The 12,279-nt window shown below is 35.2% G+C and overlaps 1 protein-coding gene across 2 annotated transcripts in view; it reads right to left on the bottom strand.

Annotated features, from left to right (window-relative positions):
- Window positions 1-12,279, bottom strand: part of Scfd1 (sec1 family domain containing 1) — a 72,972-nt gene that overhangs the window by 20,203 nt on the left and 40,490 nt on the right. For both annotated transcript variants that reach the window (XM_051195804.1, XM_051195805.1), the window contains 3 exons: window positions 6,017-6,113; window positions 3,249-3,319; window positions 1,938-2,017 (listed from right to left, as the gene is read on the bottom strand). In XM_051195804.1, the coding sequence (XP_051051761.1) occupies window positions 1,938-2,017; window positions 3,249-3,319; window positions 6,017-6,113 (248 nt within the window). The remainder of the gene's footprint in view (window positions 1-1,937; window positions 2,018-3,248; window positions 3,320-6,016; window positions 6,114-12,279) is intronic.

Here is a 12,279-nt window from a genome sequence, read left to right as displayed (position 1 = left end):
AGTCAGTTCTCCCTTTCTACCTTAAGGGGATTTCGGGAATTGAACTCAGTATTACAGTGCCTTTATCTGCTAAGCCATCTTGCTGGCCCAAATTTTATCTTTTTTTTATCTTTCTCAATTTCCTAACATTATCTTTATTAAAGTAATAGTTTATAATTGGAAAGTAAACAATTGTTATAAATTAGAGATAAAATATATTTTCACTGCATGAAATAATGTCTTAGATTGTCTTTCCCTCAATAACTCCAAACACTGATTAGTAAACTCTACATTCATCATAATAAAAAAGAACAATGACACATTGCCACACAGTCAACTATTTTAGTCTATTTTGTGCTTTTCTATTACAAGAACATGGTCAAATAGAAGAAAAATTTTAAATGTCATCAGAAGCATGAACAATAAAAAGCACTCCACAGCACCTTCTAGAAAAACCACTGTTAAGAACCTGGTGTGTTTCTTTTGCTATGCACACGGAGACTATTAATCTATTTCCTGAAAACTGATGCAAAAAGTGTTTCAATGGCAATGCTTGTTTTAGAGGTTTGGAAGGGAAAGCAGCCAGAGGAAAGCAGCTGCATATGGAGCTGCAGGCAGGTACATGCATTTCAGCTACACAACCAAATGTATGTATGTGTGGATCAAATGTAACAAATGTCACCCTAATTTTGGCTCAAATGTACCTACCCAGAAGTTTTCCCTGCTAAGCAAAAATGAGCCATTGGCTAAGGTCTTATCACTCAGTTTGATTGTCTTTGAATCATTCAGTATAGTTCAACATCATTGTTTCATGTGTTTGTTAACTGTCCCTTCAATATATGTAAACTCAATGACAATGCATATCCACCATCTTTAGGCATTCTGGGGGTTTGGTTCCAGGATCCTCAAAAGCATAAAAATCTTTGAATGCTCAAGTCCCTTATACAAAATGTGTAGTATTTCCACACAACTTCAATATGTTGTCTTCTATAATTTAAACCATCTCTAAATTATGTATAATACATAATATAATATAAAGGCTATGTAATACTGTATTGTTTAGGGAACAGCATCAAGGAAAAAAAATACAAAACAAAAAGCCAAACTACAAGATTAGGAATTTTTTCCCAGAATACTTGTAGCCCATGGATGCAGAGCTATAGATCTGGGGAGTTGAGAGTATTTATCAAGTTAATCAACAAATACTGTTGCAAACAGCTATTCCCCCTCTTAGCACAGTAACAGGAATGGTTACAATACTATTAAGTCTTCTATCACAATTTTTAATTATTCAGTTGGATTCCATTATAAAAATGCTACAATTTTAGGAAGGATAAACAGATAGACAAGGTCTTGCAAGGTAGCCCAAGCTGCTACTGACCTTGTGATGGATATCCCACCTCTGCTTCTCAGATGCTGGGATTACAAGAAGGTACCACCATGCAGTCTAAAGTACCTCCATGTATTTATTTACCCAGTTTATTGCTGGACACTTAGGTTGGCTTTTACCACTAAAATGTTATGGTTCCAATAACTTCTTTGGATAAAATCTTGAAAGTAAAAGGAGGTGAAAACCTTTTATAGCATTCTAGAAAATAATATATTTCTACTAGCAGATTATAAATGCACCAACTAATTTTGCCATTTTCTTGGCACCATGTCTTTCAAATTTGGTACTGTTCTTAGTTGGTAGTTAGTGGTTTTGAGATTTCACCTCTTACTTTCTCTACACATCAATAAGAAAAATATAGAGCTTATCTGGGGATAAAAGGTATTACACTTTTATGTAGGTTTAAGTTGTGCATATGGTGGGCCAGAGAAGGAAATACTACGCACTGGACACAGAAATTCACCCTGACTTTGTTCAGCCTTCTTACCAGCATTCCTATTTTCTTGGGAACAAAATTTGAGATATGACCTTACCTTAAGTAATAGGAAAGTGAAAATAATTGACTTACTTCCACTGTTTGATATATTGTAAAGGGCTAAGGCTGCATCCTGCATCTGTTAAAGCCTTCTTATACTGCTCCAAATCAGCCTGCAACGAGAAAAGAACTCTACAATAAAACATCATTCTTTCACAGAAAATTGTGTTCGCTGTTGATTAATCAAGATTCTAATACAAGGCGTGAGTTTAAATGTTAGGCAATCATATCAGCTGGAGCTGTATCTTAAATGACTGTCCTAGTGAGTATGTGGGACAGACATCACAGAAAAATCCACATCCCCAGTGCTGGGATTGCAGGTGCAAGCCTGGCTTCTTTTAAAACATGGATGCTAAGATCAGATTCAGGTCCTCATGCTGGAATGATATGAAAGGACCTTATGGACCAAGCCATCTTCCAGGCCTGTCAAGAGAAAACTTAAGCTCACCATCAATGAAAAATTTTAATTTATTTGTATTTTCAGGATGATTAAGCTGATATTGGTAATCATGATTTAAGCCTCTTAATGATCATTAAAGTTTATGAAAATCTTTACTAAAAATAATTATAGCAATATTAAGTTTAAAAATACATCTTAAAATATTACAAGCAGGACATCAAAGTTTACAAAACAGGTAAATTTGTTTCTTATCAGATAAATTGATGGGAAAGCTTTTCCTAGAAAAGAAGAACCACACACACACACACACCTTCTTTCTAAATTAATTAGAAGAAAAGTTAAGTGATAAATACAGTCTATAGCAAAGTAAAAGGGCCCTAAGTGAATACTGATTTAACATGCTAATAATTCATTGACCAGTGGAAAATCTACAACTTAAAATAATAATAACAAAGCCAGTATAAAGAATTATCTCTTAATGGCATCTTGGGGATTCTTATGCTTACAGCTTACTATGTAAAGCTATACTTGGTTAATATAAGGAAGACTCCATGCTCTCCAATTAACTTTCCTTTACAGAACACATACAGTACAGGGTACGTTCTATAACAGTCACTAGTTTTAAAACAATCTCAAAATGATATGAAACCAATTTTCTGAAAAGACCAGCAAACCAGGCTCATTAGTTTAGAACAGTTATTTTTCAGAAGAATTTTTACACTTCAAGTCTGTTCATATTTCAACAACTTAGACAGTGGTCAAGCATTTCCCAAGTGGTGACAAAAGCATTGGTATAAAGCGCTGCACTAGACAGAATCTGCCTGCACAATTTTTCAATAACTGAAATAGCATATCTTCAGTGATCCTTTATTTCTTTTTTCTGAAACTCTAACTGGGAACTGCAAATAATCACCCCTTCCTCTCAACAGTGTCAATGGACATACCTCAGAAGGTGCTTGCTGTGCACTTATGTAATAGATAAGAAACAGCCTCATTTTGTCTTCTGGAGTTCCTGCTACATGGGAAGAAGAATGAAAAAAAAAACTTATAATTGTGATTATTGAACATTATAATTAAAATTTAGAAGAACCTTAAAAGGCATGTATAAATATGACAAAACAAAATGCACTCTTACTGAGCTGAGATGAAGTAGGAAGTACAAAACCCACAGCCATGTGAAACTGAAAACACGATAGGTGGATCTAGAGGAGTGACTACAGACACCTCATCTGTCTCCAAACTGCCTAGAGTGCGGGCATGTCTCCTCAGGTATCAACTACAAAAGCAAAGGAAGGATGCAGGCAGGGTAAGCATACAACTCTAAACAGCATCTTTCAGATGGCACGGTATGCTTGCATGTTACCTCAGGATACCTGGTGAGTAGGACTGTCCTGACAGAGGTGTCACTGCCCTAGATGTGGGGTTATGAGATCTGATGGCTAAATGAAATCACATAACTTATTTCCTAAACCTAACTGTCCCCTCCAAAGACTTTTATTCTACAAGGTTTATGAAAAGCAATGACAAGCATACTTACATATGAAAACATGAGATGGAGTATATTTACCTCAAATTTTAAGACAAAACTATGGTTTCAAAGAAAGTCCCTGATACCCTACTACTATAACTCAAGGCCCAGACTTTACAGAGAAACTCATGGATCCCTCTTCTTCCACAGGGTGCACTTTGGAGGAAAAGTGATGATGTAGTGGCCTTAATACATGACCTATCTAAACAGTGTGTCCTAAGATGTAAAGACAAACTATCATGTGTATTTCATCAGACAATAAAAACTAAGAGCATGCCTGTACTCTTAGAACTTGGGAGACCAGGGAAAGGAGGATACCAGAGTTCAAGACCAGTCTGGGCTACATGATAAGTTCTAGACATGGATGGACTATAAAAGAGAGACTCTGCCTCAAAATTCAACTACCTAACCAGACAAAAGACAAAAGCCCAAATAGTAAAACTAGATTAAAACAAAATGTGACAGCTGATAAAGCATGAAGCTTCTTGGGATTTAGCATCAGATACTCTTCAACTTATCTTTATTTCCTGACTATGAATGATCAGCAGCAGGTTTAGTCAAGTTCTTAGGTTTACACCATTTTGGTATATTTCATTACTGACAACATTAAATGAGATTACTTAATGAGATATTTACTATGGTTCTTTACTGAAAAGTTTCTATATCTCCTTTTATAATTAACAAGTATTTGTAGAGAAGTACTATGGCTCAAACATGAAATGTCCTGAGCAGGCTCATGTACTTGGGCATTGGCTGTCAGATGATAGGCCTTTGGGAAGAGACTGGTTCCTAAGAGTTGTGACCCAATAGACTCACAAAATGATACTATTGAGAATCGATGAGAAGCAGGAGGTGTGTCTAACAGATCACTTGGGATATGCAGTATAAAGACATACTGGTCTTATAGCTTGGTGACCATGAAGTGAGCTGTTTTGCTCTAATACAAGTGACTGGCCATGGTGTTCAGTGTCACCTCAGGTCCACAGCAATGCTAGATGACTGTGTCCCGAGACCCCTGAAACCTTTCCTCCTTGTAAACTGTTTCAGGCATTTATCACAGTGATGAAGTCTCATTAATGGGTACAGTGTTCTGAAATCATGTAAGCAGCCTATACAATTTCAATTATGTCATCTATTTTTTTTTCTATATGGAATCATGGCTTCCTTTTTATCCTGTGGGCTCTAATTCATGCTTTATTATAATATATATTTTAAAGATTTATTTAATATGTATGTGGTGTTCTGCCTGCATGTGTGACTGCAGCCCAGAAGAGGGCACCAGATCTCATTACAGATGGTTGTGAACCACCTTGTGATTGCTGGGAATTGAACTCAGGACCTTTGAAAGAGCAGGCAGTGCTCTTTACCACTGAGGCACCTCTCTAGCCCCTTCTATTTTTACTTTGATGGTCAAATTGTCATGATTTGGAGCCTCTTCAAATTGACTTCTAGGTCCTTTTTGACATGTTTCTTTTTTGTTGTTATTTGTTTCTGGTACAACAAATGTTCTAGACTCATTTTTTATAATTCCCCTATTCTATCTTGCAATCAGTTTCTTTTGTGATGGGTCCTAATGGGAAATGCCATTTGTTAGCCAGAATCTAATGGGGGTAGAGCTGCTCCCAGATCCTCCTGATGGCAAGTTCCAGGATCCTCCCGTGTCCTCCTCAACCCAGCACTAGGAATATAATCATATCCTGCAGCCCCAAGCTGCCTAAGTCCTCCTGCTGGCATGGCAAGCACACTATTCAGTGAGCCATCTCCCCAGTAGAGAGTTTGTGAAGCACTCCACATTGTTTTTAAAAGAATATTTCCTGAACATTTAAAGCAGAATTCAGTTTTAGTTATAATTTGTTTCATGCTATTCTGATAAACCAAAACGAAGTAGAAAACATCCCCTAAAGATACATTCATTCAAATCTTCCTGGAAAGAGTAGAAACTGAGGACCGTCTATATCACAGTGAAGATACGAGTATAAAACATTTACAAACACTACCAAAGAAAAGCTAAATTAGCAATCATTTTTCCATTTTAAGAACTGTTAAATTTTCCAGCAGAAAGTAGCTCATTTAATTACCCTGTAATTAGGACTTACTGACAACATAATTCTACTTGAATTTTGTACAGATTGAAATGCTAGTTAGGTTCATCCCTGTAAATGGTCCCGAATTTATGGCACATACCATCAGGGTCAGATATGACATCTAGGAGGGATTTATCCAGCGTAGTCTTGCTCATTATTTTTTCTTCATATTCAAAATATACATCCAGTTTTCTTGCCTGTTTCAAAATAAACATTATGCAAAAAACATAATAAGTAATAAAAATATAGTAAGAGTATCTTGCTAACAAGTTTCTATTTTTTTAATAATCAAATTTATAAACAAGCATTTATTTAAATATAATTTAGGTTCTTAGTTTTATATTTTTGGTTGTGTGCTTACTTTTGTAGAATGTGGTTCACACATTTCACCCTAGCCAGACAGAAAGGGAGCCTAATTATATTATTTCTAATTTTTTTTCCCAACAAGTAAGATCACTTATTTTCCTGTCTTTTTGTTTGTATTTTGTTTTTGAATTGAGTTTCTGAAGTGATCTAGAGACACACAATCAATTGTTTTCAGTTAGGATATCCTAAGACACAACCAAATGCAGATATTTGCACAGTAGGTAGACTGAGGAAAGGATTTCATGTGTGAGCAATAGGAAACTGTAGGTCTTTTTAACCCACTTCTGTGCCATGGAACACAAGGCCTTACTTAGTTTTAAAGTCATGAACACTCACTCACACAGATAATCTAAAAATGGGGCTGGCAAGACGGCTCCTGGGCTAAAGGCACTTGCTATCACGCTTGGTGACTCAGTGATTCCTGAAGCCCACACAGTAGGAGAGCTGATGTCGGACATGAATTCTCTAAGCTCCACATGTGTACTGTGGCATACAATGTAGACGTAAATATACAGTGCTGTGCAACAAACACAACAGAGAAGAAATCACTGGGAGGCCTGTCTTTCAACTATCACTTTGCACTGCTACTGAAAGAATCATTTTGCCCTCCCAAATTTTTCAGCTTGCTGATTAAGATCAATCCTTTCTTCTTTACCTCACTTTGTCAGAGCCAGGGCAGCACACAGTTAAAGTGAGGTATCTGGTAACAATTCTCAGTTTCTATGAGACTATAAGCCTCACTAGTTGACCATCTTGTTTCTAAATACAGGCATTGTTCTTTCAAACAAAACAATGCATGTCTAGAATGTCAAGTCCAATGAAGAATGTTATTAACATCAACTTCTGTTACCTAACTTCTATTAAGGGCCCTATAGAAAATCTGTTACTATTATTTAAAGAATAGGCAATCTTTCAATCTTAGGAACTCAAAATCCTGTTATTTGTTTAAGAATAATTAGAAGGCCATAAGCTTAGACCATATTACCTTAAAAAAATCATGAAACTTCTCTCATTAAATTGTATTTTAATATTGTATTTTGGCCATTAAAGTTGCCTCACAAACCAGCCACATGAAATCCATAAATGTGAATAACATTCAATACTGCGTTTTCACATTATACAATTTACTCTAGATTAAGGCATAAATAATGTAAGTAAATATATATATATACATATATATTATATAAATATGTATAATACACACACACATACACACAAATATGTTACATATATCTATTTAAAGACAATGTTTCATTATGTGGCCTTATCTGGCCTGGAACAGGTTATGGAGACAAGGCTGGCTTCAAGCTCACTGCAATCTACCTGAATCTGCTTCTCTAGTGCTGAAATTAAAGGCATATAATCCTCATGTTGGCTAAGTAGCATTTTTTTTTATTATGTGACAAAGTAATGTCTTTTAGAAGACCTTTGTGAGCAGGTGGTAGTAGCCACACCTTTAATCACAGTATTTGGGAGGCAGAGGCAGGAGGATCTCTGTGAGTTCCAGGTTAGTCTGGTCTACAGAGCTAGTTCCTGGACAGCTAGAACTGTTACAGAAAGACCCTGTCTTAGAAAAACAAACAAACAAACAAACAAAACCTTTCTGATAAGAATTTTCTTCAATTATAACACCCGATACTTAAAAAATATTGGTGGACAGAAAATTCAGACATGTATGCAAACTCTTAGAAACTATTTTGAGTTTCATTTTTGTAAATGCATGACATAATTATGGGTAAGCGTGCAGGTGAGTAGGTGTGCCATGGTGTTGGTCCTCACTTTCCATCTTCAGACCGGTTCTCTTTTGTTAATGGCTGTTGCACACACTGGCAAAGCTGACCTGGGAGTTTCTGAGTATTCCCAGTCTCCACCTCCCATCTCAAGGTAGCAGCACCAAGAGCATGGATATATGTGCCTGCGCCAGGCTTTAAATGGGGATTTGATATTCAATTTCCCATGCTCGCATGTGGTTTTCCATCTGAGCCATCTCCCCCAGCACCTATCTTGAGTTTCTAATCTCTTTAGTTTGATGTGCCATTTGTGACGGCTGCTCTAAATTTACTTCAAAATATGGAAACAACTTTAATGTCTAATTATTCAATATACTAACTTCTACTTCAAATTTTAATCCTATCTACAAGAATCTGTAATAAAAATTTAAATATATACAAAAGATCTTTACAGATAAGTGTTTAAAATGTAAATATAAGTCCAATTATAATTTAATAATACTGTTTCTATGGAATATTAATTATTGGTATTGTTTTATGAAAATATGTTATTGTTTTTTAAACAATGGTAACAGATTTTCAATAAGAGCCTTAATAGAAATTAGGTAACAGAAGCTGAATTTATACATTCTTCTATTCTTCTTTGGGCTTGATCTTCTAGAAATGCATTGTCCTGTTTGAAGTAACAATAAATATTAATTATTGATGTTTTATTATAAAAATATATAAGCTGGTAAGTCTTTCTGAAAACTGTTGGGTTTAAATATATTCAAGCAATGTGTTTAACACTTAAACCTAAAAAAAGGAAGGGAAAAACACAAGAAAAGCAGCAGAAAACCTGGGGAAAAAACAAGAAAAAAAAAAATCATAGGAGCCAGAAGCTGATTCTTTGAAAAGATGAGTTAAACTGATGTGCCTGTAGCCATATACAAGAAATCCAAGAATGGGACAGATTACTAAAATCAGCAATGATAAAGGAAAGGTCATTTTGAGGGGTCAATAACATTAAGAACATAAAAATGTATTTTGAACAACTGTGCATCCATAAACCCAATAATTTGGTAACACACATACAACAAACCAATTTCTTGAAAGATACAATCTACCAAAAAACTCATTTAAGGAAAAAAGGATATTATGAATATGACTGTCTATTTTTTTAAAATATACTAAAAATTAATCGCCCTCAAAAACTGAAAACACCAGACTCTGAATGGAACTGATACACTAGTTAATTCTACCAAACATTTATAAAACAACAACAACCAAAACCCCACCATAAGATCAAAACCAACCAGCCAAACAAGCAAACCACATTTCTATAATCTCTTCTAGAAAACAGGATGGCAATGATGAGAAGGTCCAGTTTAAGGCAAGCATGTTTCAGCACTGCTATCAACTGAAGGGCCTAGCCTGCACAGTAAATTAGAAATGAAAAGAAAAAAACATACTCAATGAGTAGGAAGCAAGAAAACTTTCTGTTACAGAGGACAAGACTGCCCAAACAAGTAACATCAAAAAGTCTTGGAATTAATAAGAAAATAACAGCAAAATTGTAGGATATAAGATTATATGCTGGCATGAACAACTGGATTCCTAAAGTAAAACTGTATCAATTATATTAGCATCAAAAACTCCAAGAAAGGATCACAGAGAAAAATATCAAATACTATCAGTTGCCAGTCCTTCCTGGTTTTACCCAAAGACTTAGAATTCAGTTATCGTGTAGGTATCAACAAATAATTTTAAGGATAATGTGGTGTGGCAAGAGACGTATGACAGACAACAGATTAAGGAAATAGATTAAATTTAGAAGAATGGCATTACTTGACTACAAGATTTGAGAAGCTACTATAATCATTAACACATGGTATTGATGAAATAATTGACTAATAGATCACTGTAAGAGAAAAGAGACCCTCAAAAAGGAACCACAGAAAGACAGTTAAATAAATTTTGATAAGATCAACACAATTAATATAGTATTTTTAATCAATGGTGTTAGGACAAGTAAACAGCCACACACACACACACACACACACATCTAGACACAGACTGAAAGGGACCATACATACAGTAAAATCAAAAACAAATAGAAGATGGAAAGAATTCCTGCCTATTGTAAGAAAATAAGGATAGTCTTGGATATGGTAATGAGTTTTCAGATACACTACCAAAGGAATGATCCATGAATGATACCCTACCAGAAAAGTAGCATATGAAAAGATGTGCTATATGTCACCAAGAAAATGCAAATAAAATGACAAGATATCATGACATACCTGTTAGAATGGCCAACTCCAGAACACTGACAATATGAGATACTGAGAAAGATACAGAGCACAACTTTGATTTATTGCTAGAGGGAATGCAAAACAGCACCACAGAACACAACAGAACACTATTCAGAAATAAAACAAAGGGGTTAAAAGCCATGAAGAGATAAGAGGAATCTTAAATGCATATTAAGTGAAAGATGCTAATCTGAAAAGGCCATGCACTATAACATTCTGACATAGCATTTTAGAAAATACGATATTACAGAAACAGTACAAAGATCAATGATTGCCAGGTCTCTAGCAGAAGATGAAGGCATGGGGAAAAGTAAAGATAAACAGTGGAACAGGGGTGATTTTAGGACCCCGAGTATTCCATGTGATGCTGTAATAGTAGATATCTGCTATCATATTGTCATCAAATTTAAAGAATATACAACACAAAAATGAATTCCAAGGCAAACAAAGGAGTTTAGTTAACAAGAATGTATTAATATCAATACTGATTTACGGAACATGCCACATCAATGCAAACTATTACTAATGGGAGAAACTATAGAAGTGAGTGACAGGGTATTCAGGAACTGTTTTTACGTTTCAATATCATCCCACCTCATGGCACTACTGATTGAAAGAATGGCCTCACACACGCTAGGCAAGATCAATCTTTTCTTTTTTCCTCAGGCAAACTTAAAACCACTCTAAAATAAATGAAGGCTCATAATTAAAACCCAAAGACATGGCACTGGAGAGTGGCTCAGCAATTAAGAGAGTTTGCTGCTCTTGTAGAGGACCAAGTTCAGTTCCCAGAACCCACAGCTGACAACTCACAACTACTTGTAACTCCAATTCTAGGAGACCTGATGCCTTATTCTGTGGTCTCTGAGGGTACCAGCATGCATGTGAACACATACACACACAAATACATAAATAAAAATAACAAAGAAAACACCTAAAGACATATAAAAAAAGGACAATAAAGAGATGGGCTACATCTGATATTTGTAAAATATCAGAAAATTTCTGACCTTTGAAACTTTACCTTATTTCTTCAAGTTTATTATATAAAACAATGTGAAAAGAGCATACAAAGACGACTTTGTATGTGCTTAAAATATAGGAGTATGAAGCTCTACACTTACAACGAGCATAAAAAAGATGACCAACATTAAAAGAGGGCTCTTGAGGGAAAAAAACATATATTTTTATATACATTTTAATAGAATTTGTTTTATAATGATAATTCATATATACATGATTTACTCAGCACAACTGTAATTCATCTGAAGACATCTAAAATCATTTTGTACCTAGGACAACTAAGCAGGACCAGAAAGCCAATACATGACTATACCTCCTGTTTTACTTACATGTATGTATATGTATATATAAATGCACACACATATACACACATTTAGATTACAGCTACTTTACAAGTCCCCTTAGATCATTTTCTGAGGCAGGACACATGGAAACTGATTTCTTTAGATGTCCTGGCCATCACCTATATTGATGTTTCAGTGGAACATTAAAAGCCACTGTAGCTGGATGAGGACTGGCAAGATATTCTCAATGAAGTTTACTAATCTCTTGGGGGTTTAAGTGGCCCAAGTAGTTCACTCTGATCTAATAACGAATTATTGTTGAATGTTTATTTTACATAATCTATTTTAAACCTCTGCTTTAATGGTTTTCTTTCTAGTACACATGGTTTTCCTATTTCCTGATTGCTGATCAACTGGGTTACTTGCATACAAGTCTTTTAAAATATAAAAGCATGCTAGTTCTAACCTAAGATGCCCCTTCTAAAGAATCAACAACCCTAGACAAAACATTTTCCTAAAACCACAGGGTCTTTCAAGTAGAACTGCTTAGGTCAGGAATGGTGGCATAATAAACAATCTTACATAGACACCTTCTACTGGCATAAACCAATTCTGAAAATGCATCCAAATCATGTTGTGAAATGACAATCACAAGGACTGCCACAT

Source organism: Phodopus roborovskii, unplaced genomic scaffold (genome assembly GCF_943737965.1).
Source record: "Phodopus roborovskii unplaced genomic scaffold, PHOROB, whole genome shotgun sequence".
NCBI lineage: Eukaryota > Metazoa > Chordata > Mammalia > Rodentia > Cricetidae > Phodopus > Phodopus roborovskii.
This window is presented reverse-complemented; position numbering and strand designations above follow the sequence as displayed.